At 35.7% G+C, this 24,299-nt stretch overlaps 3 protein-coding genes across 3 annotated transcripts; 2 read left to right on the plus strand and 1 right to left on the minus strand.

Moving 5' to 3' along the window:
* Positions 1-568: 568 nt before the first annotated feature.
* Positions 569-4,438, minus strand: SDG20 (SET domain protein 20). The gene is made up of 2 exons (XM_020350721.3): positions 3,810-4,438; positions 569-1,310 (listed from the first exon to the last, which is right to left on the minus strand). Exons 1-2 carry the CDS (start codon positions 4,399-4,401, stop codon positions 922-924), a joined length of 981 nt encoding a protein of 326 aa, XP_020206310.1. The 5' UTR covers positions 4,402-4,438; the 3' UTR covers positions 569-921.
* A 6,599-nt stretch (positions 4,439-11,037) lies between these two features.
* LOC145950451 (uncharacterized) lies at positions 11,038-12,895 on the plus strand. The gene is made up of 2 exons (XM_083061542.1): positions 11,038-12,638; positions 12,765-12,895. The coding sequence occupies exon 1, from the start codon at positions 11,043-11,045 to the stop codon at positions 12,633-12,635; it is 1,593 nt and encodes a 530-aa protein (XP_082917668.1). The 5' UTR covers positions 11,038-11,042; the 3' UTR covers positions 12,636-12,638; positions 12,765-12,895.
* LOC145950448 (uncharacterized) lies at positions 12,769-16,134 on the plus strand. Its single transcript, XM_083061538.1, has 10 exons — positions 12,769-13,026; positions 13,100-13,303; positions 13,386-13,622; positions 13,705-14,346; positions 14,419-14,681; positions 14,755-14,922; positions 14,990-15,094; positions 15,174-15,246; positions 15,327-15,422; positions 15,509-16,134. The coding sequence occupies exons 1-10, from the start codon at positions 12,769-12,771 to the stop codon at positions 15,596-15,598; spliced, it is 2,136 nt and encodes a 711-aa protein (XP_082917664.1). The 3' UTR covers positions 15,599-16,134.
* The last annotated feature ends 8,165 nt before the right edge of the window (positions 16,135-24,299 follow it).

A 24,299-nucleotide genomic window follows, 5' to 3' on the forward strand; every position in this document is an offset into this window, starting at 1 on the left:
AAACAGTTATACTATAAAATAAAATAAAATAAAATAAAAACTCATCTTGTGTATTGTATTCCCAAGGATAAAATATATTAACATAAAACCAACAAACGTTTGAAAACTTATTTTACAAGACAAGGATGTTTTCTAAGCATACAAATTGAGCCTGTAGTTATAAGGTTATTGGCAAGTCCGAGCCAGTGACTCATGCTTCATCATATTACTGTTTCACGAATGAAGTTACTAACCCCAGTCCCCACGATCGCATATACCCAAAATAAGACACTGTTGTAGACCTAAAACAAAAGACAGTATCTGGTTTGTAAATAATTTCCAAGTCCTTTGTTATATAATCAAGCTGCTAATGGACTTAATCAAGGCTTCTATCGAAACAAAGTGAAACTTCAAAGATTCATTAATATATTTATTTTTTGACAAGTCAAAGATTCAATTATAAGATGCATCGATTGGGATTTTTTTTTATAAAAAAAATGATTTTGATACCCATAAGTATAGTTTATATTATCAACTAAATACTTTGTAACATAACATAATTATAAAAGAAAAAAAATACTGATATTAATTAATTAAAAACCATCCATGATATGAATTAAAATAATTATTACAAAACTTAACAATTTTCAATTACATGGTAATACATGATTAGATGAAGGTATAAATAATTTTTACATAATCAGCGTATTTCAATTAAATTCTTATAAAAATATATTTCAATCAGACAATCACATAACTAAAAACTCCCCCCTGTACAAGGATATTTAGCCTACAGCTGCGGGTTTGCAATGACTATTAAGACCAATTGTCAAATTTATAAAAACTACCCTTTTCCTTATACATACAATTTCAAGCCCCAAAATGAGGCGCTCTCCCAATTTCATGAAACCAAAATCAAATCCCTTTGACAATTAATGTGTCTCAAGTGTCTTCAGAGGGCAATGTTCCAAAGCATGAAGGGCTACTGCAAAAGCATGGCAATCCATTAGGCCTTTTCCTGATTTCTCCATAGCTAAAAGTAAGTTCTTCATCTACTTGGATATCTTTTGAAGCAAAAAAGCAGAGGCGTGGGAACAACGCTCCTGAACTTCTAACTAGCTTTGTGCTTAAATTACCACCGTCACATGAATGATTTACAAACCGTGCAACATTTCCTATTCTTGTGGCATCTATGTTTAGTCTCAGACATGCCTTGCCAGAAGGAAGATGTTCCCTCACAACTAAAAGAGCAGAAGAGAAACGACCCTGTGAAGCAAGTTCATCATAGTATTGATGTCTCCTCTGTGCTTCCTTGGTTGTCAAGAGTTCACCTTTTATTACACAGGAAACCATGATTTAATTTTACACAAATGCATAGGGGGATTAAAAAAGACATGCATAATAAAAGCAAGCTAAAAGAATCAGGCAAATATCAATGACATTCCCCTTAACCTTAGCAAACACTAGAAAGTTGTTTCTACTAATCTTCATACAATTAATTCTTTAACTCACATATATGTACTTCAGCACCATACATTCTATATATCTCTTCAAAAGAAAGAACCATTCTGTTCCTTAATTTAGTAAATATATCAATATCAAAGGGGACCCTTGAGTATCCAGTAAAACATGCAAATTATTTTGTAGTACTCTACTTACTCCATATACCATATATTAAGTTTGCAAATCACCCACCTCTCCCACCACACCATTCTATCAGGCACTTAACTTGCAACAATTCCATCAACTCATCCTTGGATTTCATAAACATTCCTACTCAACATAACCTACTAAGTGGGTTATCACATGCAAAGACCTCTTGATACTTCAGAGTATCGACAAAGAGATTCCTTAACCAGAAATATTAGATCAAGACAGCACCTCACCCATTGCCCATTTCACACAGTCTAAGCTCTATTCCCCTTTCAAAACTCATTCTTGGTGGCTAACAATTGCCCTCATTAATTAGTCTTCTATTGCTTAAAGATAAAAAAAAGAAATTAAAAAAAAAAAAAAAGGGGGGGCTGGGGGCAGGTCAAAATTTTTGCGGGCTTCAAGCTAGCGGTACCCTAGTCATCACTTTTATGTGGTAGAAGATGATTCCAAATGTTTCATATTTATTTCTTAGCAATCTAATTCCCCACACCCCACAACTACAACAGGATGAGTTTCAAAATCTACATCCACATTCATAGTCTTATACACAAACTTCATGACAATCTTTTAATTTCTACAAAGTCGATAAAAATATAGTAAAATCAACATGTAAAAATCTATATCAAGATTCATGTAATTATTTCTGATGTGATTTTAACAGACTCTGAATTTGAGGACAGAGGGTCTCCTAAAAGAGAATAATAGGGAAGAAAATGACTGAATTCTCATTGCCTGTGTCAAACATACAACACTACATAGAAACCTCACAATGCTCACGCATAACCCATAACAAACAGTAAAGCAATAACAGAATTGTAACAAATTGTTTCTGGAAGCTGCTGAATCATTTGATTTTCCTTTATATTTATAAAAGATAAAATCTGACCACTTCTTGGGTTTGTTGGTAACTCTCTTGGGCCTAGCATTAGTGGAAATAGCTTGTATTGGATGAGCTTGGGCATATCAGTTTCTCTATTTTTCAAATCAGAAAAGTTCTTAAGCTTCCTCACTATACACACTCTGTTATTTAGTAAATGATGTTTTATTTAGTAATTTGAGCACTAAGATGTTAACTTTGTACTCAAATAAAACATCATTTTCTTCCCGTCCTTTACTTAAAAAAATACAACAAAATGCAACCAACCGCTCCAACAAATACAATGACAATCAAGGTCGTCAAACACAAGGTCCAACTTAGTACCACAAGTGTAAGTAACACGAGTAACAAAATTCAAACACACAGGTTGATAGGCCCCCCGTAACAGTAAAAACAAGAAGTAACAAAGAAAATAAATAACAGAAGATAGAATCAGAGTTTATTGCTCTGCCAAGGGAAGAGTCCCCTTCAAACAACTTTAAAACAGTTCTCATACAATCACTTCTCATGCCTTTCAATCTACTCCAAATCATCTATTTATAGGTCCCACTAAAACAATAACTAGCATTTACTTGAACTCAAACTGAAATTGCACAAGTAACAATCACAATTTTGTCTAACAGTTACTTACATTGTTCACTTTCATTGAAAATACAAAAAGAAAAAAGAGTCTCATGTTCTTCCGGTATGAAAAAATGCACTAGAAAAGAACTAACCATCCAAGTCCAAAACATTCAAAAAATGTGTTTTTCACCGTATTAAATCTCCTAATTCATTAAATATCTAACAACCCTTAATTATGGAATGCTAGCTTGAGCCTTATACAATGCGTAAATCTCTTAGAATATTTATCAAATAATACACTTGCCCTCTAGTCTTAATCACAAGACGCATAAAGATTATAAGCCACCCTCTATAATTTTTCTGATTAATGAAGGCCTCTCGGAATATTTTCGTGACGATACACATACAAATCAGGAGAAAACTATGCAACTCTCTACATTTTGCTAGTATTGTGCTCTCACAAGAATTTGGAATTTCTCGTCACAAATTTGCCTAACTACTCACAATGTCAAGGATGCCAATTTAAAACCTTGGTTTTGTCATACAAATTAACTATGGACCCGTTTGATTAGACTTCTACTAAGCACAGAAAAAATTAAATAAACTTTTCGTAAATTGATTTATAGAAATTTTTACCAAATCTTATAAATCTTATTTTAAAATTTTATGTATAAGTTAAAAGAAAAGTTTATTTAAATATACATGTATGATTATTAACATCGTAAATAACTACCTGCATACTCAAACACGAACTCCCCTTTCGCAATGAACTGGTCCGAGTGCAACCCCCATCCTTTTCTCTCACCCCTCACAATCTTCACCCTCGCCGCAACCCCATTCTGGGTCGCCCGATTCCCGCAGTGGGGCCCACACGAGCAACCCGGCCCGCACTCTCTCCCCACGTGGTCGAGCCCACGGAGGCCCGCACAGGGGCACGCGGGGCCGCCGCAGGCCCGGCATTCGCAGGCCGAGGCGCCGACGAGGCCCACGGACTGGGCGCGATGGGAAGCGGGCGCGGCGGGGGAGACGGCGGAAGAGCCGCCCCAGGGCTGACGCAAGGAGGGGAGGAGGAGGAGGAGGGAAGGGGTGTAGAGGAAGTGCGCGTAGGGGTGGTGGGGCTCGGCGGCGGTGCTGAGGAACGGGACTGGAAGGGTCTCGAAGGTTCTAGAAGCGTCGGAGGAGCGGCGGAGGGTGATGGAGCGAGAGAGTTTGAGGAGGGACTTGCAGGTCAAGGAGACGTTCGCGAGTTCCGAGGGGGTTAGGTAGGGTAACACCAGCTCCGCGCATTCCACCAGACCACCCTCTTTCCCGTTCCTACGCTGCATCGTCCAAACACTTTACCTATTACCATTGGTTCAATGTCGAAGCTAATGGAATGTATAGTAAAAAATGATTTTTTTTTTTTTATCAAAATTTATTTTCATTTTTTATCTTTTCAGAAATTTGTTATGTTTTTGGTTGGATGTAATATTATTCATCCAAAACAGCGGTTCTTTTCACCATGGAACACAATTTTGATCTAAAAAGAATTTAATATTAGTTTTTGGATTTTTAATGAAATCTTTATTTGTTTCAATTTATATTTATTGTTGAATTAAATTTTAATTTTGAATGAATTATTCATAATTAAAAATAACTTTATATTATAACACAAATTATTTATTATAAATATAAATATTGAGAGGTCAAATTATGCTGGACAGCCCGAATTTTTTAAAAGTAATATAAAAATGTTTTTATTAATTAAATGGTATTTATAAAATAATTAAGTGTTTTTTATATAATGAAGAAAGACTTTTAAAAATAATTAAAATACGATTTAGGAAGTGATTTTCTGAAAGATATATTAATTATATTATATGAGGATTGCATATAATCAATTTTATTTGGCTATTATTAAAAACAAAATAAAAGAAAATAAATGGAGATATTATGAGGATTTGGTCTTAAAAAAAATAGAGTGGTTAACTAAAATGAAGGAAGTGAAAATAGTGAGGAGAGGTGGTTAAAAAAAAACTTAATCACTTATACACTGTGAGTGTAAAGTTTTTTACACTAGCAACTAATCATATCTTTTAATAGTGTTATGTCAATTACTTATTTAATGAAATAATAATAAAAAGATATGATTAGTTGTCAGTGTAAAAAGTTTTACACTAAACTTTATACTGACAGTGCATAGAAGATTAACTCTAAAAAATTTTTAAAAAAAAACTCTTACAAAATACCGATATTAGAAAGGGGGATTGGAAACCAAACCAATGAGAGAACGAAGAAAAAAAATTGAAACTGCAGCAGAAAGAAGGAGTACAAAAGGGTTCTTCAAGGAATCGGAAAGAAGAAAAATTTGACTCTTTGTAAGTATATTTACTATTTTCACTTGTTTATAATTTTGATAAATGTAGAATAGCTATAAAGCGTAATGTTTCTACGTTTTATTTCAACCATATTATTATTTATTATGCTTTATTTACATAGATTTTGATATATTACTATTTATTTATAATTCAGATCAATGTCTTTCAAATGTCCAATATTAGTATGCTTTATTTACATGGTTGGAGAAAAGTGTTTATTTTTAATTTCTGTTCAACCATATATTTAACTTATATTTTCAATCTTTAACTCATCTCAAAATAAAAGTTAACAGAGTTTATGCGTTTATTTACTTCTCTTATTTTCGATTTTTTTTATTTTTGTTTATTTGTTCAAATATCCAGTACAATAATAAAGATAAAATAAATGCTAATTTTTTTTTACTGTAACGTGTACATCTACCTTTTTAAAATATTTAAAAAATAATTTTTTTAAATTATATAATTGTTTTCCTAAAAGAAAATTACTCTCTAGAAATTATCTAAATATTACATAATCAATAATGTCAATAGAATAATAGTTTTATCTTTGATGTCGTTTGATTGTAAGAATTTAATGACTAATCATTTGTTAGTTTAAATCTTATTTTAAAATAAAATAGATAGCAATCAATAGTGTTAATTGAATAATAATTTTATCTTTGATATTATTGGACTATGATAATTTAATGACTAGTCATTTGTTAGTTTAAATTCTTGTGCAATGTTTTCTTAAAAAACATAAATTTAGAGAGTTATTATTTTAATTAATATAAAGTTTGATAACATTAATTGAATAACAATTCTATCTTTAATGTTATTGTAAGGATTTATTGATTAGTCATTAGCTAGCTTAGATTTTTTTGCAAAGTTTTTTTTTGTACTCCATATCGTATCCCGTCACATAAATGCACATGATGCATGCCACACATTCACAAACTCATGGACTCGTCACTTCTCTTGTCTAGGTGATGGAGGAAGCCCATGGGCCAAGGGCCCAACTACTAGGGCTATGGCAAGGAGGATACATGAAGAGTGGGCCCAAGCCCAAGAAAAGCTCATCTCTTTGTTTAGTTGGGCTTTGACTCAAGCCCAAATAGATTAGGGTTAGTGTAGGATTGGGCCTTAGTGCCTTGTATTTCTTTTTGGGCCTTGTATTCACGGCCATGTAGCTTAGGAATTCATTTGGAGGTCATTTGAATTTAGGGTTATTTAAGTTGCATGTGTAGTAGCATTAGAATGTAATTAGATTCACATTTGGAGTGCATTTCGGCCATGTGCAACACTTGCACATGGTGTGATCCGAAATGCAACCCAAATGGAAGCCTAATGACATTCCAAATGCCTTGCACATGGGTGATCCGGTTTAAGCTCCAAAATTTGAATTTTGAATTCAAATTTTGGGCGCCTAGTGTTAAGTGAACCATACCATGGTTCCACTTAACCCTAGGCTAACCCATGGTTACCTTGACCTAATTTTCACCTATAAATCCTTATGACCCATCCGTGTAACTCACTTTGGATTATTGAATGAGTATTTCTCACATAGAATTCTCCTTCTCCGAAGTCACCTTACTCCTAGCCTCTACCCTACTTGAGAGCTTCTCCTTGTAGAGCTAGAACCTCATAACCTTCTCCAGACTTAGCTTTATGCAAGCCTAGGTGACATTGAAGCCTTGTGGAGTCTCCCTCCTTGAAGTTCTTCCAAGGAATTTCGTGAGGCTTGAAGCATTCCTTGAGATTTCCAAGAGGAATCTCATCAAGTGATATCAAGAGCATCCGGTTCTTCAAGAGATAAGTCTTTGTCCTTGTCATTTGAAGTTTGATCCGTGGCTATCTTCTTATTTTGTTCATCTTGTGTTCATCCTTGTTTTGAGTTTTTGTCACCGAGAGTTTCATATTTCCTAGATCTAATTTTGTCTCAAAAATTGATGGATCTAGTATCATATGCTTGAATGATTCATTTATGCTTTTATGTCAATATGCTTTCATGAATCATGCTCCATTCTTTGTACCTATTAGGAATTTTCTGGCTATGATCTTTTTACTTTCTTTGAGTCATATTTGAAATTTTATTCGATCAATTTTATGCTTGAGTCTTTTATTTTGAATCCATGTCTAGTAGGTTTGTGTAGTTCTTGTATGTTCATCTTTCTTAGCTATGCTTGTTGATCCGTTTGAATTTTGATTTGCATCTTGAAAACATTTTCTGGATTTGGCCGAGATCCATAGCTTTGGTATATGCTCATAATTTTGTTTTACTTTGAGTTCTTAAACTACTACTAGATCATTAGTAGTTTTCTTAGAAATTTTAGGTTTCCTAAATTTTAAAATGTCTTAAAAAAAATTTCCCTATCCGTGAGTGTTTGATCTTATTTGAGTAGAGGTGTGCTGAAAATTGTGTTTGTATCTCATTTTGAATTTGAATTTTGGAGCCTAAAACCGTGCATGTGCCATTCAAATTAGCAAGCATAAAAAGCATGTCACATGTTCATTGAATTTTAACCTAATTTGCTTGTCATTTGGCATCTCAAATTGAATCCGGTTTTGGTATTTTTTTAAGTGTGACCGAGACTAGCCTTATATGTATTGTGTTACATTTTGAAAAAGGCAACTCCTAAGACTTAAAATATATATATATATATATATATATATATATAGAAGAAAGATCAAAAGAAAATGCAAGAACAAATTGAATATAAAAAAAAAGTGCTAAAATCTAATTTGTAAAAGCAAAAGCCATTAAGGAGTTTTAGTGCACAAAATTTCTTCTCGGTTTGCATTTTGTCTTTGTTACATAATATTTTTTCAGCTTACATATTTTGAGTGCTTTGGTTTTGTGAATCCATTTTAGAACCTTTCTTAGGTTAATTCTTTCTTGTCCTAGCTATTTCTTACCTTGTGTCACCTATCTTGTCTACTTCTACTCTACTCTTGTCTTCTTTAATTTTTTTCAAATTCTCTTTGTTGTCCAATATCATTGTTTGAATTCAAATGTGACCTATGCTTGACCTAGCCTATCTCCCTAGAAGCTAGTTCTACAAGGGTCACCAAAAGAAGACTAAGAAAAGGAGGAGGAAGGAAAATTGGTGGCTCTCGGATTTGGATACTCCAAAACATACACCTAAACACTTGTGGCTGGAAAATTGTTGGTTACTGGACTTGATCAGCCGTGAAGACCTTTGGAGATTCAAATTGTTTTGTAATTGAATTTAAAAATATATATATATATATAAGCATTAGTGACGGATTTAGAGACCAACTTTTCATTACTAACTTGAAATTTTGTTACAAATTTGGTCACTAATCCCTCACTAATTCTTAGTGGCTGTTTTCTAATTTCTTTTTAAGCCACTTGTTCTTTGCTGTTTAGCTTTGTATATACCTTGTAATTGGCCATTTAAAGGAGTGTCTTGGGTGTGTCTTTGGTACACAACCATCTCTCCTTAGGTGTTCATTTTCGTTAGTACTTGGTGAGAGTGCACTAGTGCAAAAAAGGGTATTTACGTCACCCAATTTACGTCGCAAACCACAAACACCGACGTTGTAAAAATGCGGTGGCAGTTTCGTAAATAAGTGGAGACTAATTTACGTCGGACCTCTCTTAGACCGACGTAAATTAGGTAATTTACGTCGGGTACCTCCAATCCGACGTTAATTTACGTCGGGTACCACTATTCCGACGTAAATTTACGTCGGTTCCCTGTAGTCCGACGTAAATTTACGTCGGTCCCACCCAAATCCGACGTAAATTTACGTCGGAGTTCAACAAGGGCGACGTAAATTTACGTCGGCGACGCCTTATCCGACGTAATAGTTCTCCTATATTGCCCCCAAGGTCCCATTTTCATTCCCGCGCTCACAGTTTATACGAAATCCTCTGAATTACTTGAGTCTCCCTCTGCGTTTACGGCTACATTCAACGTATCCAAGTTTGTAAGTGTCAGCACGTTGGTCGTTTGAGGTTAGTTTGTTGTCCCCGTAATTTATTTGTTTTTTTTTTGCTATTTGTTCCTCTGGAACGGGCCGTTCTGCAAGGAGAACGGGCCGTTCTCCTTGCAGAACGGGCCGTTCTCCTTGCAGAACGGGCCGTTCTCCTTGCAGAACGGGCCGTTCTCCTTGCAGAACGGGCCGTTCTCCTTGCAGAACGGGTCGTTCTGCAAGCAGTACGGGTCGTTCCGCATGGAGAACGGCCCGTTCTGCTGGAATTTTTTTAGTTGTAATTTGTTGATCTGGAACGTCCCGTTCTAGTTTCAGTACGGCCGTTCCAGATGCATTAAAGAAGAGACTTTTTTAGGGTTGTAGTTTAGGTTAAAAAAATTATGAATAACTGAGTCAATAGTTAATTTGTGTTAATATATAGATAATGAATCGAAGTTGGATGAATGCAAGTCGCATTAGTCAAGAGTACAGAAATGGAGTTGAAGAGTTCTTACAATTTGCAAGAGAAAATGGGAAACCCATCAAAGGGGCATATTATTGTCCATGTGTTCGATGTTTGAATCAGATACGTCAAGAAGTTGGAGAAATACGTGATCACCTGTTTATATATGGTATTGTGAAGAGTTATACAGTATGGACATGGCACGGAGAAATATTAGACATTCCAACAATGTCAACAACTGAAAATTTTGAAGGGATGAACGATAACTTAGAAGAGATGATACGTGATGTTGGTGAAGAAAATTTTGAAAAAGCACATGTGTATGATACCTTAAAGTCTGATTTTGAGCAACCATTATACCCAGGATGCAGTATGTTTACAAGATTATCAGCAACTTTAAAATTGTTTAGTTTAAAAGCAAGAAATGGTTGGACTGATAAAAGTTTCACAGAATTGTTGGAGTTATTGAAGGAGATGCTTCCAGAAGATAACACGTTACCTAATCGCAACTATGAGGCAAAAAAGATACTATGTCCAATGGGTTTGGAGTATAAGAAGATACACGCGTGCCCTAATGATTGCATATTATATACAAATGATTTTGCTACACTGAAAGTGTGTCCCACATGTGGATTGTCGCGGTTCAAAAAGAAAACTGATGGAAGTAATGGTGAGGAAGAAATAGAGGGTCCCCCTGCTAAGGTCTTATGGTATTTGCCAATAATACCTAGGTTTAAAAGATTGTTTGCCATTAAAGAAGATGCAAAAAACCTAACATGGCATGAAAATGGTAGAAAATGTGACAACTTTCTTCGACATCCAGCTGATTCTCCGCAATGGAAGAGGATTGATGAAACATTTCCAGAATTTGGTGCAGAGTCAAGAAACTTGAGAATTGGTTTAGCTACAGATGGCATGAATCCTTATGGGAACTTAAGTAGTAAACACAGTTCATGGCCAGTTTTGTTGGTCATTTATAATTTGCCTCCTTGGCTATGCATGAAGAGAAAATATATTATGTTGTCTATGATGATATCAGGTCCCCGACAACCAGGAAATGACATAGATGTGTATCTTAGTCCATTGATTGATGACTTGAAAATGTTATGGGACACAGGAGTGGAGGTGTTTGATGCATATCGTGAAGAAAAATTTACCATGCGTGCAATGTTATTTTGCACAATAAATGATGTGATGCATGTTTGATGTTAGACACTGCATAGATGTGATGCATGTGGAGAAAAATGTTTGTGATAGTGTAATTGGGACATTGCTAAACATCAAAGGAAAGACTAAAGATGGAGTGAAAGCACGACAAGATTTGGTGGACATGGGTATACGTTATGAGTTGCATCCTCAGTCTATTGGAAGACGCACTTACTTGCCTCCAGCTTGTCATACTCTATCAAAGAAAGAAAAAAAAAGCTTTTGTGAGTGCTTAAGCAGTGTGAAAGTTCCACAAGGGTACTCCTCAAATGTTAAGAGTCTGGTGTCTATGCAAGATTTGAAGTTAATTGGTTTAAAGTCTCACGATTGTCATGTGTTAATGCAACAACTTTTGCCTGTGGCTATTCGTAACATTTTACCATCTTCTGTTAGAGTTGCTATTACTCGATTGTGTTTATTCTTCAATGCCATTTGCAACAAAGTAATTGACCCTATAAAGTTAGATGAGTTAGAAAATGAAGCAATCACAATCTTGTGTCAATTGGAAATGTATTTTCCACCTTCATTTTTTGATATCATGGTGCATTTGATAGTTCATTTGGTTAGGGAGATTCGATTGTGTGGCCCAGTTTATCTTAGATGGATGTACCCTGTTGAGAGATATATGAAGATCTTAAAAGGATATGTCAAGAATCAATACCGCCCAGAAGCCTCTATTGTGGAGAGGTACATTGCAGAAGAAGCCATTGAGTTTTGTTCTGGGTACATGTCGAAATCAGAACCAATAGGAATTCCCAAGACTCGACATGATGGGAAACAATTTGGTAAGGGTAGTCGAAGTTTAAAGATTAGAACTGTGAGTCGAACAGAAGTTGACCAAGCACATTTGTACATATTGAACAACACTGATGAAGTAATTCCTTACATATCAGAACACATAGATGAAATCAAGATAGCACACCCTCGGATGACTGAGAAATGGGTATTGAATGAACATAACAAGAGTTTTTTAGCTTGGTTTAAGAAAAAGGTTTATGGTGAGGTTAATGCTTCTGATACACTTTTGAGACTCGCGCGTGGGCCTAACAATGATGTCATTACATTTGGTGGGTATGACATTAACAAATATTGTTTCTATACAAAAACAGAAGATGACAAAAGTAGAGTACAAAATAGTGGGGTTACAATTCAGGCTGAGGCTGTGCACTTTGCTAGTTCAAAAGATAAAAATCCCATTACAGCATCCATGAGTTATTTCGGAGTCATAGAAGACATATGGGAAATTGATTATGTTACGTTTAGAGTGCCTGTGTTCAAGTGTAAATGGGTTGATGGCAATACAGGTGTGCGGACAGATGATTTAGGGTTTACTTTGGTTGATTTGAATAAGGTCGGCTATAAGGATGAACCTTTTATTATGGCATATCAAGCAAGACAAATTTTTTATGTAAATGATCCATGTAATGAGAAATGGTCAGTGGTCCTCGAAGGAAGAACCATGCATGGAACTCACGAAGATGAGTCTCTAGATATGCATGAGACACCGTCTTTTTCAAGCAGATCATTTGGTCCTATTGCGGACAATGAAATGGACGAAATACATGCTATTCGAAGTGATCATGCTGAAGGAATATGGGAAAACATTCCAACCTAATAGGTTTCTGTTTATGTATTATTTGTTTTTTTATTAGTTATTTTGTTGCTATATTGTTATTATCTTTTTTACTTTATTTGTCTATTCAATTAATTCATTGTTTTAATAATGACAGTTTAATTTTTTCAGGATTATGGAGGATTCTGGGTCTGGCAGTGGAAGGAGGGAAGGTAGATCTGTCACTCGATTGTCTGGGTTGACAGCTGGGCGCATTGCCAAGGAGAGGACATCGGTTGAGGTGGATCCTCGTTCTGGCAAGGCATCAGGCCCAAATGCTGCCAAGTTTAAGAGCTATTTGGGAGTCCTAGCTCGACGACATGTTTCTATTATCATTCCATCATGGGATGACGTTCAGGAGGTTGACAAGAACCTCATGTGGCAGGATATTCAGGTATATACTTTCACATCCTTTCAATATTATATAACTTAAATACATTATTTATTATTTGTTGTTATTTTCATAGCAAAATTTTGACATTCCCAACACTGAGGGCATGAGGAGGAAGATGTTATCTGCCCTTGCCAGCAGGTGGAGAGACTTCAAGACTTTCTTGACACGGGAGTATGTATTTGGAGAGCGCCAAAATGAGACTCCCTGTCTAAAGTACCAGATCACTGATGAGGAGTGGATGCAATTTTGTGCCACTCGATTGGACCCTTCGTGGCAGGTTAGTTATCGATAACTTTTACATTGACACAAATACTTAAGGTATATTTTAATTTATCTCATTTTTTTTTGTATTATTGCAGGCTAAAAGAATAGTTGCCCAAGAACGACAAGCCAAGAATGATGCACCCCATCTATTGTCAAGAGGGGGATATGAAAGAAAAAAAAAGCAAATGAAGAAGGCTAGGGCACAGGCAGCAGGGGTTGAGGATGCTGACCGTGTGGAGTCACCTCCCCGCCATGAGATGTGGATAGCAGCCCGGACAAAACCAGATGGGCAAATGACTTCTGAGTCTGCAAGGGTCATTGCTAATAAAATAGTAAGTAAAAATATACAAATTAAGACTCTTCATTTCAACTCATTTAATTCATAAGATTTTTTAATCTTCCTTATTGTTGCAGGAGGATTTAGTTGAGCAGAGCACCCAAGGCTCATTTGTTTCCGATGGTCGGAATGATATCCTCACAACGGCCATAGGAAAGCCAGAGCACGGAGGTCGTGTGCGTGGTGTTGGTGGTTCTTGGAGCCACCGAGATTTCTTTGGTGGCCGATCATCGAGGCGCACTGTCGACTCTTACAGTCAAGAGGTTATACAGAAATTGGAGCAGAGATTGGAGATGCAGTTTGAAGAGAAACTAAAGAATATTGAAAAACAGTTTGAAGAGAAGTTTGAACTTTTGGCTCGTTCTCAGCAACAAACTGCAGTTGCTCATGATGGTGTTCGAGTCAGCACTAAAGGGAGTTGTGCTGCTCCAAATTTCTCAGGGGAACATGCTCACACTGATGTACCAAACCAGTGCGAGTTATATGTTGAGGATGACCCCCCACGGTTAGTGGCTATTGGCCGAGTATTTGAGGGTGGCTCAACCATCCATGGTGTCCCTCTACAGCCAGACTGGACACGGGTTGTGGTTGACCAAGTTCAAGATGCTGCTGCTCCAGTGCCTTTGCCCAATACAGAGGTTCAACTAGTGGGGCAGGCAACCGGCACATTCTTAGCTTGGCCAAAATGTTTGGTCATGCCGCTTTCAGCACGGGCAAAGGTAATTATATTATTGCTCTTTTAGATTCTTATAATTCTATTATTGTTTAACTAATTTTCATTATTTCTTTAGGATTTTATCGATCGTGGTAAGGAGGTCATGAGAGAACCTCATGTTCATGATGCTAATATCGCAGAAGCTGAGGATGATCCCATATCTAAGCTTCTAATCAAATTACCACGATTAAAGAAGCAACCAATTCAATTGCAGTGGGACATTAGAGTTTTTGGAGTTGATAGCTCTGATGTTCCACTATACATATCTCTGCCTGATGCATTAGAGATTGTTGGGGGAACCTCCATGTTAAATATATCTATCATACAGTTGTGGGCCATGTAAGTCATATTTTCTTTTATGAGTCTAAATTTACAATAATTACATTTAACTTATAATAATTATTTGTGTTAGGTACATGGACAAATTGAGTGTGGAGCAAGCACAAGCAGAAGTATATGGATTTATTGAGCCTCAATCCATCCAAAAATCAGGAAACACTCAGGTCCAGATCCAACAATATATGCAAACATGGATGAGTGACTCAAGAAGACATATATACATGGCTCCATACATTGACGGGTTAGTTTTTTAATTGATTTTTTAATCATGGTAATTTTTTAACTGATTTGTTTGTCATACAATGTAGGTCTCATTGGCAGTTAATGGTAATCATTCCTAAGGAATATACCGTGGTGTGGTTTTGTTCACTTCATCGAAAACCAAGCCAGGAAATTAAAAGCCAATTACATGGGTAACTAAATTTTTTCATTATGTTTTAACACTGTAATTATATATATTGGCTAACATTTATTTTTATTTCAATTAATTAGAATCGTGTCTGGAGCTAATATATTAAGTGGAAGAGCCAGATCATCAAAGTCATTGCATTTCATATACCCTAAGGTTAGCAAATTAATTCATACAGTCAATAATATTTAAATTTATTGACTTTGGAATTAATAGTTATTTGTTTCTCATTTTAGTGTAATAAGCAACAAGACTCGTTTGAATGTGGCTATTACATCATGTATTGGATGAAAGCCATAGTTTCTGCGGGTATTATTGATTCTTGGGCGCAGGTAATTCATATCAAAATTTATTTAACTATATTTACCTTTAGAATAATTAACATTGCATATTAATGACACTTAAATTACCCTTTCAGGTCTTTCAAGATCCATCTCCATTGCCCGAAGATGAGATGCTCAAGATAAGAGAACAATGGGCAACTTTTTTTCTAAGTTTAGTTAGTTAGATATTATGTTTATAGTTTGATAGTTAGTTATTTAGATAGCATTGACAAACATGTTTTATAGCTTTTTTAGGATAATAGGATTTACATTGTCATAATTTATGTTTTTTAAGATTTATATATTATTTTCTTTTTGTCATTCAATTTTGAAATACAATTTGAATTTCTATTCTGGACTGCCTGGTTTAGATTTGGTATTCTGGATTATATTTATATGCAGGTGTTGGGTATATCAATTTACAAACGTTTTTAAAAAAAAAACTGCCACAATTTACGTCGGACATGGCGTTGTCCGACGTAAATTTACGTCGGGCCTTGCAATGACCGACGTAAATTTACGTCGGACAAGGCCACGTCCGACGTAAATTTGTGGCACGATTTTGACCCTTTTTACGTCGGTCTGCAAAAATTTCCCGACGTAAATTTACGTCGTCTTCCAGTGGCGACGTAAATTTACGACTCCCGTATTAACGTCGGACCCTTTTCCGACGTAAAAGGGTCAAAATACACGACGTAAAACACCCTTTGTGTACTAGTGGTGGTCCTTGATTGATCTTTGGTATCTCTCAAACTCTCACCCTAGGACACGTTTAGGTAGTTTATTTCTTGCTTTAATACTTGTTTTACTTGTTTTCATTCGTCTAGCATATAGTAAATCACAAATCATCCAAAATAATTTTCATTGAAAAAAAATTGGTAGAGATTAACTACAAAGGGGATTAGTAATTTTTACTTGAAGAGGCTTGGTTTTTAAGTGGCTCTTAGTAGCTCACCTCCCTCCAAAGTTCAATTTGTATACTTAATCCTCCAAGTACTTAGTCTTAACCTTGCATAAAAATTGCTTTTCAAACTTTTTTCATCAAAAAGAATCTTTCTCCTATAATGGAAGAATTTTCTACTCCTCAAAGTGATAGTAATTCAAGTGATTACAATGACATGTCAAAAGTAACACATGAATTAAGATCACTTAAGATTTGGAAAGAGCAAGAGTCCAAACAAAGACTTAAACAAAAACTTGAAAGAGAGGCTCAACTTGCTCTTTTGGAGGAAGAGATTCGTTTATTAAAGGAGAAAGAAGAAAAATTACACCACAAGCACCGTAGTAGACATAGCTCCCAAACTCATAGTTCAACTCTAGGAGATTCAATGCATGATGATAGCCTAGCTTTAGGAGATCATTATCAACAACCTCCTAGAAGAGTTCATAGGACCCCCAAGCCAAGGGAATCTAGGGTAGATCTCCCTTATTTTCATGGAAAAGATGATGTGGAGGGGTACCTAGATTGGGAGATGAAGGTGGAACAAATCTTCACTTGCCATCAAGTGAGTGAAGAAAGAAAAGTCTCCCTAGCCACTCTAAGCTTTCAAGGTCATGCCATGTATTGGTGGACTTCTCTTGTGAGAGATAGGCGTCTCCATAATGACCCTCCAATTCAATATTGGAATGAATTAAGGAGTGCCTTGAGGAGGAGGCATATTCCCTCTTATTACACTAGGGAGCTTATCAACAAGCTCTAAAGACTCCATCAAAAAAATATGATTGTGGAAGAGTATAGACAAACGATGGAGTTATACTTAATGAGGGCTGGTATTAGGGAGGAAGAAAACATTACCATTGCTAGATTTTTAAGTGGGTTAACTTTTGAGATAAGAGATAAGGTTGAGCTTCTTCCTTATAGAGATTTAAATGATTTGGTTCAACTTTGTATCAAGGTTGAACAACAAAATTTAAGAAAAGGTTTCAAAACAAGCTCATACTCATCTTCTTACTCTAAGGTTGACTACAAGAGGGAGGGCAAGAAAAATGATTTTGAAAAGAAAAATACTTTTCCCTCTAAAAGTCTAGACAAGGGTAAAGAAAAAGAAAAAGACAAAAAAACAAACACCTCACACACTAGCTCCAAGTCTAGTGATATAAAATGCTTTAAATGTCTTGGGAGAGGCCACATTGCTTCTCAATGCCCTAACAAAAAAGTGATCATTCTAAGGGGCCAAGACATTTATAGTAGCCATGATGAAGCTACTAATTCTTCATCTTCAAGTGAGGATGAAGAAGAAGCAAGTGAGGAAGAGTCATGTGAGGTCACTTATCCTTACAATGGGGAACTTCTTATGATGAGAAGGGTCCTCAACAACCAACCTAGTGATACACAATCACAACGAGAAAACATCTTTCATACAAGATGTAATATTTCAAATAAAGCTTGTTCTCTCATAGTGGATAGTGGATCATGGTTCAATTGTTGTAGCACTAGGATGGTTGAAAAGTTGGGCTTGACTACCACACCCCATCCCAAACCTTATCAACTTCATTGGCTTAATGATGATGGGGATATGGTGGTCAACCAACAAGTGGAAGTAGAGTTTTCTATTGTGAACTATCAAGATAAAGTTACATGTGATGTAGTTCCCATGGAAGCTTGTCATATTTTATTGGGTAGGCATGGCAATTTGATAAACAAACTCATCATGATGGCCTAACTAATAAAATAACTTTCACTCATAAGGGTAAGAAGTTTGTGCTTCATCCTCTTTCACCTTCACAAGTGAAGGAAGATCAAGTACAAATGAAGACCAAACGTGAGCAAGAAAAGGGAAAACAAAAAAAAATTGAAAAAAAAACTCCTAAAAATTAGTGAAAATGAGGATTCTAGAGAGACTAGTGTTCCCTCTCTAGTGATAGTTCAAGAAGAAATTTTTGATTCAAAACCTTTACACAAAACTTTTCTCTTTCTTGAACCATCTTCTCATATCCTCATGTGTAGAGGAACACTAACTTACACTGCCACAAGTTCTTTGGAAACTTCTCTACCTCTTGAGGTGAAAAATCTTTTGAAAGAATTTGGTGATGTGTTCCCTAGTGAAGGCCCAATGGGACTTCCACCTTTTAGGGGGATAGAACACCAAATAGATCTTGTGCCTGGAGCTAGTCTTCCAAATAGACCAGCCTATAGGACTAACCCACAAGAGACTAAAGAGATAGAGAAGCAAGTACAAGAGTTGTTGGATAAGGGTTGGATTCAAAAGAGTCTAAGCCCTTGTGATGTACCTGTAATATTGGTGCCAAAAAAAGATGGAAAATGGAGGATGTGTTGTGACTGTAGAGCCATCAACAACATCACCATAAAATATAGGTACCCAATTCCTAGGCTTGATGACATGCTTGATGAATTGCATGGGTCATCCATATTTTCCAAAATTGATCTTAAAAGTGGATATCACCAAATTAAATCAAGGAAGGTGATGAGTGGAAAACCACTTTTAAGACTAAATTTGGATTATATGAATGGTTGGTAATGACTTTTGGGCTTACTAATGCACCTAGCACATTCATGAGGTTGATGAATCATGCCCTTAAGGATTGTATTGGTAGGTTTGTAGTTGTTTATTTTGATGATATCTTAATTTATAGCCAACGTCTAAGTGATCATGTGGATCACCTAAGACAAGTTCTACTTGTTCTTAGAGACAATCACTTGTTTGCCAATGTAGACAAGTGCACTTTTTGTGTGGATAATGTTATTTTTCTAGGGTTTGTGGTAAGCAAAAAGGGGGTTCATGTGGACCCCGAGAAAATCAAAGCCATCCAAGAATGGCCTATTCCTACTAATGTTAGTGAAGTTAGGAGCTTCCATGGTTTGGCAAGCTTTTATAGACGATTTGTTCCTAACTTCTCTACATTAGCTTCACCTCTCAATGAGTTGGTGAAGAAGGATGTGGTCTTTGAATGGCAAGAAAAACATAATTTAGCTCTTCAAGAGCTTAAGCATAAACTTACTCAAGAACTTGTTCTAGCTTTACCTTATTTTAACAAAACCTTTGAGCTAGAATGTGATGCTTCAGGTCTTAGCATAGGAGCTGTGTTGTTACAAGGTGGCCATCCCATAGCCTATTTTAGTGAAAAACTTCATGGGGCTGCCTTGAACTACCCTACCTATGACAAGAAGTTATATGCTTTGGTTCGTGCCCTTCAAACTTGGGAACATTACCTTGTGACCAATGAATTTGTTATCCATAGTGATCATGAATCACTTAAATATTTGAAGGGTCAACATAAATTAAATAAGAGGCATGCAAAATGGGTTGAGTACCTAGAGCAATTTCCTTATGTCATCAAATATAAAAAAGGCTCTACCAATGTAGTAGTTGATGCTTTGTCAAGAAGACATGTTTTATTGAACGTCCTAGGTTCTCAAATACTAGGGTTTGATGACATCAAGGAGTTGTATGAGAAAGACCTTGATTTTTCTAACTTTTATTCTTTATGTATTCAAAAACCTTATCAAGGGTACTATATTTCTGAAGGGTATCTTTTTAAAGAAAATAAACTTTGTGTACCCCAAGGATCTATCAGGAAGCTCTTGGTTAAGGAGAGCCATGAGGGTGGGCTCATGGGGCATTTTGGAGTTGAGAAAACTCTTTCACTTTTGAAAGAGAAACTCTTTTGGCCTCATATGAAAAGAGATGTCCAAAGGTTTTGTAGTAGTTGCATTGCTTGTTTACAAGCAAAGTCTACCACTAAACCTCATGGATTATACACCTCCTTGCCAATATCTTGGGTAGACATTTCCATGGATTTTATCCTTGGATTGCCTAGAACTCAAAGAGGAAAGGATTCCATTTTTGTGGTTGTGGACCGTTTTAGCAAAATGGCACACTTTATTCCATGCCACAAAGTGGATGATGCAAGTAACATTGCTAAATTATTCTTTCAAGAAATTGTGAGACTACATGGGTTACCCAAAACTATAATCTCAGATAGAGATGTTAAGTTCCTTAGCCATTTTTGGAAAACTCTTTGGGAAAGGCTAGGAACTAAACTTCTATTTTCTACCACATGTCATCCTCAAACTGATGGGCAAATTGAGGTAGTGAATAGGTCTCTAGGGACTATTTGAGGGCAATCCTCAAAGGCAATAAAAAGTCACGGGATGACTATCTCTCTCATGTGGAGTTTGCCTATAATAGAGTGGTTCACAAAACCATTAACATGTCTCCTTTTGAGATTGTTTATGGTTTCAATCCTCTTACCCCTTTGGATTTATTACCTCTACCCGATGTTGCTTCCTTTATTCACAAAGAAGGCACATCTAGGGCTGAGTTTGTCAAGAAATTACATGAGAGGGTTAGAGATCATATTCAATCCCAAACAGAAAAATACCAAAAATATAGTAATAAAGGAAGAAAGGAAGTTGTCTTCAAGGAAGGTGACTGGGTTTGGCTACACCTTAGGAAGGATAGGTTTCCTTCCAAAAGAAAGTCAAAACTTAATCCTAGAGGGGATTGACCCTTTCAAATCCTTAGGAAACTAAATAATAATGCCTATGTCCTAGATCTTCCTTCTGAATATGGTGTTAGTCCTAGTTTTAATGTTTCTGATCTATCTCTCTTTACAGGACTGGCTACCCAAGAGGAGGCTGCTTTGGATTTGAGGACAAATCCTCTTCAAGAGGGAGGGGATGATGGAGGAAGCCCATGGGCCCTTGGCCCAACTACTAGGGCTATGGCAAGGAGGATACACACTACAAGAAAATTACATATTAGCGAGGGACTATTCCCTCGCTATTTCGTCTCTAATCCCTCGCTAATCAGATTTGCGACGGAATAGTGATGAATTTGCGAGAGACCATTCCCTAGCTAAATACAGGTAGCTAATTAGCGAAGGATTAAATTCCTCGCTGATCTATAGCAAAATCCGTCGCCAATCCCTCGCTAAGTTCCTCGCTAATTATATTAAGGATGCTTACTATTTGCTCACTAATTTGTGGTCAAGCTTCCCCGCTATTCCCTCGCTAAGGGGTCGCAAAATATCCCTCTCTAATTTGTAGCTAATCCCTCGCTAATGTTCCCTCACAAACCCTTCTCTATTCCCTTGCTACATTTCTTAACTAAGGCCTTGCAATTCCCTCGCTGAAATCCCTCGCAGACCCTTCTCTATTCCCTCGCAATATTTCCCTAGCATTTATCTCACTATTCCCTCGCAATATTTCCCTAGCAATTGTCTCACTATTCCCTCGCAATATTTCCCTAGCAATTGTCTCGCTATTCCCTCGCAATATTTTCCTAGCAATTCCCTCGCTATTCCCTCGCAATACTTCCCTAGCAATTATCTCGCTATTCCCTCGCAATATTTCCCTAGTAATTGTCTCGCTATTCCTTCGCTATATTTTCCTAGCTATTTGCTCTTTTTTCCCTCGCTATTTTGTCTTTCACATGATATGCCTCGCTATTTCCTAGCAGATCCCTTACTGTTATGTTTTGGTTATCATCGCTAATCCCTCACTATTTTGTCGCAATTTTATTTTTAATATTCATTTATTCATCTTTACCTGCATTTTTATACTATAACTATCATAATTGTTTTATTTTGATATCAAGATTATAGTACCTGTATTTTGCATATCAAATACATTATTGTGTCATCAACTTGCATCAAATAAAATAAAAATACTAAAGGCTAACTAAAACAATTATGAATTACCAACATAATAAAAATATTCAGTACCAACTAACATAATAAAAATACTCAATACCAACTAATATAATAAAACTCTTCAAGTGAGTTAACAATGCTAATGTAAATAAAAAAAAAACTAGAATTCAACATTTTCATTCTTGATTCTTCCCAAGTTTTTTGACTGATGATGGTGATGGCATCTTTAAGGCAGGTAATATCTCTTTCCTCAAAAATTGCATTTGTGCTTGCATTTGTTCCTGCATTTTTTGTTGCAAAAGTGCTTGCATTTCTGCTTGTGCCTTCATTTGTGCCTGTATTTGTGCTTGCATATCAAAATAGAGCATAATAATTCAAATAGTCATGAGAGCATACCAGCCAAACACAAAACTGGAAGCTAACAATCAAGGAACCCGTATTTAGATACTTATGTCATAAGAATATTGAACTACTTCAAATTTACAACCCCTGCCCAAAACCCTCAGAGGCCCTTTAAAAATTTAAAAGAGAAAGAAAGAAATCTTCCTGCTAGGTGAGTGTTTAAAATTTATTTGACTAAATACAAAGAATGTTAATTCATCAGCCAAGGATACATTTTAAAGCAACAACGCATGTTATATTATGAAATATTGTTACATTTTTAAGACCAGATATTCTTCCATTTCCTACAGTAGAAATAGAATACACCATTGTGGAAAAGAACCCATCCAAGTATATATAAATAAAAATAACTAATTTTATATATAATAAAAAAAATCATTAAATATATCTAACTTCCATAATTTCACATAAAAAAATATACATTATAATTCATAATAAATTTTTAAAAGTAGTTTTAGATTGAAAATAGCTGAACATTGAAAAAATTATACATTATAATTCAGTCTAAAATGAATAGTGAAAATTATAATTGACTAGAATAAATGATACGCTAAAGTTCTAAAAGTGCAAATAGCTGAACATTAATAAACTAAATTAATAGTGGCTCAAATATAGCCAAAATGATATTGAATTCGAGATTCAAGAAAAATAATTTAAAATGGTGCAATTCTCAAGAAATCAAGGTGTTATTGCAAGACTGTGGTTCATGTATATCTATTATAAACAATATAAGCACGCCTGATTGCTTTCAAGTTGGATAAGCACATAACCAAAATAGGCCTATCATTACAACCAGTGGTAAAAGCACCTATCATTACAACCACAGTGGTACAAGCAAAGCCTCAGTTGCATCATGAACTTAGTTTTTAAATAGAATACACAATGTATATCCACACAGCAGAATAGTTTCGTAAACAACTTCAGATGAGTTTTCTCAAATATTAAATCGAATGACCTGAATTGATAGATAATTGAAATAATTAAGCAAATCACCACTTTTTATTACTTGTCTAAACATTGCCAACCAACAGTAGAAATTGAGGAACAAAATTCATTGTTCGCTTTTTCTTGTGATTATTATTTATAAGATGCAATGGAATTTGAAAGGAAACATTAGCATACATTGTTCATCTATATTGGATAAGGAAGATAAAATAGCTTCTACTCCCAGATTTCAAGCAGTTTGGTAAAAAAAAGACTCTGCCACATGAAATATTTAATGCTAGTTTTCTTTCAGCATTTCAGGGGCATAGTATATAAATTTCACAAACTCTTAAAAGAACTTCAAAAGCATGAAAACACAATCTCTAATAGAATTACAACTCAAGATGATAAAAATAACATGCAATTGTCGTCATATTCACGAATTTTCAGATAGTTCCTCCCCTTTGTCTTCTTCTTTTGAGAAGATTGGTCACCTTTGGCAAAATGAGCAAACAGTTCAGTTTGCTGTAGGAGATAGTTCAATCGGCCCTTTCCTCTATTATTCTACATTCAATATAAAAATCACTCAATTCAGCCATCAAATTATAATAATGCAAGGAAGAAAAACCATCCCGAGTACAGTGAATAATTAAAAGACGAACCATATCAGCATCAATGGATGCATTCTGCGCGTCCAATATCTCCTGAATTTTTTGTTTCTTCAATTGCTGCATTTCTCTCAATTTGGCCTTCTCACGCTTGTTAACTTCAGGATCAGCATTACTCTCCTTCTAAAACGAAACAGTAAAAAACCACAAATAAAATGAAAACCACACTCCAATGAACAAAAACAGTGCGAAAATCGAAATCCCAAGCGCAAACAAAACCACAAGCGAAAACACCAAAATGCTGCACACGAAGACACAAAGCAAAATCCAAACGAAG

The sequence above is a fragment of the Cajanus cajan genome, chromosome 1 (genome assembly GCF_000230855.2).
Source record: "Cajanus cajan strain Asha chromosome 1, NIPB_CcT2T_4, whole genome shotgun sequence".
Taxonomy (NCBI): domain Eukaryota; kingdom Viridiplantae; phylum Streptophyta; class Magnoliopsida; order Fabales; family Fabaceae; genus Cajanus; species Cajanus cajan.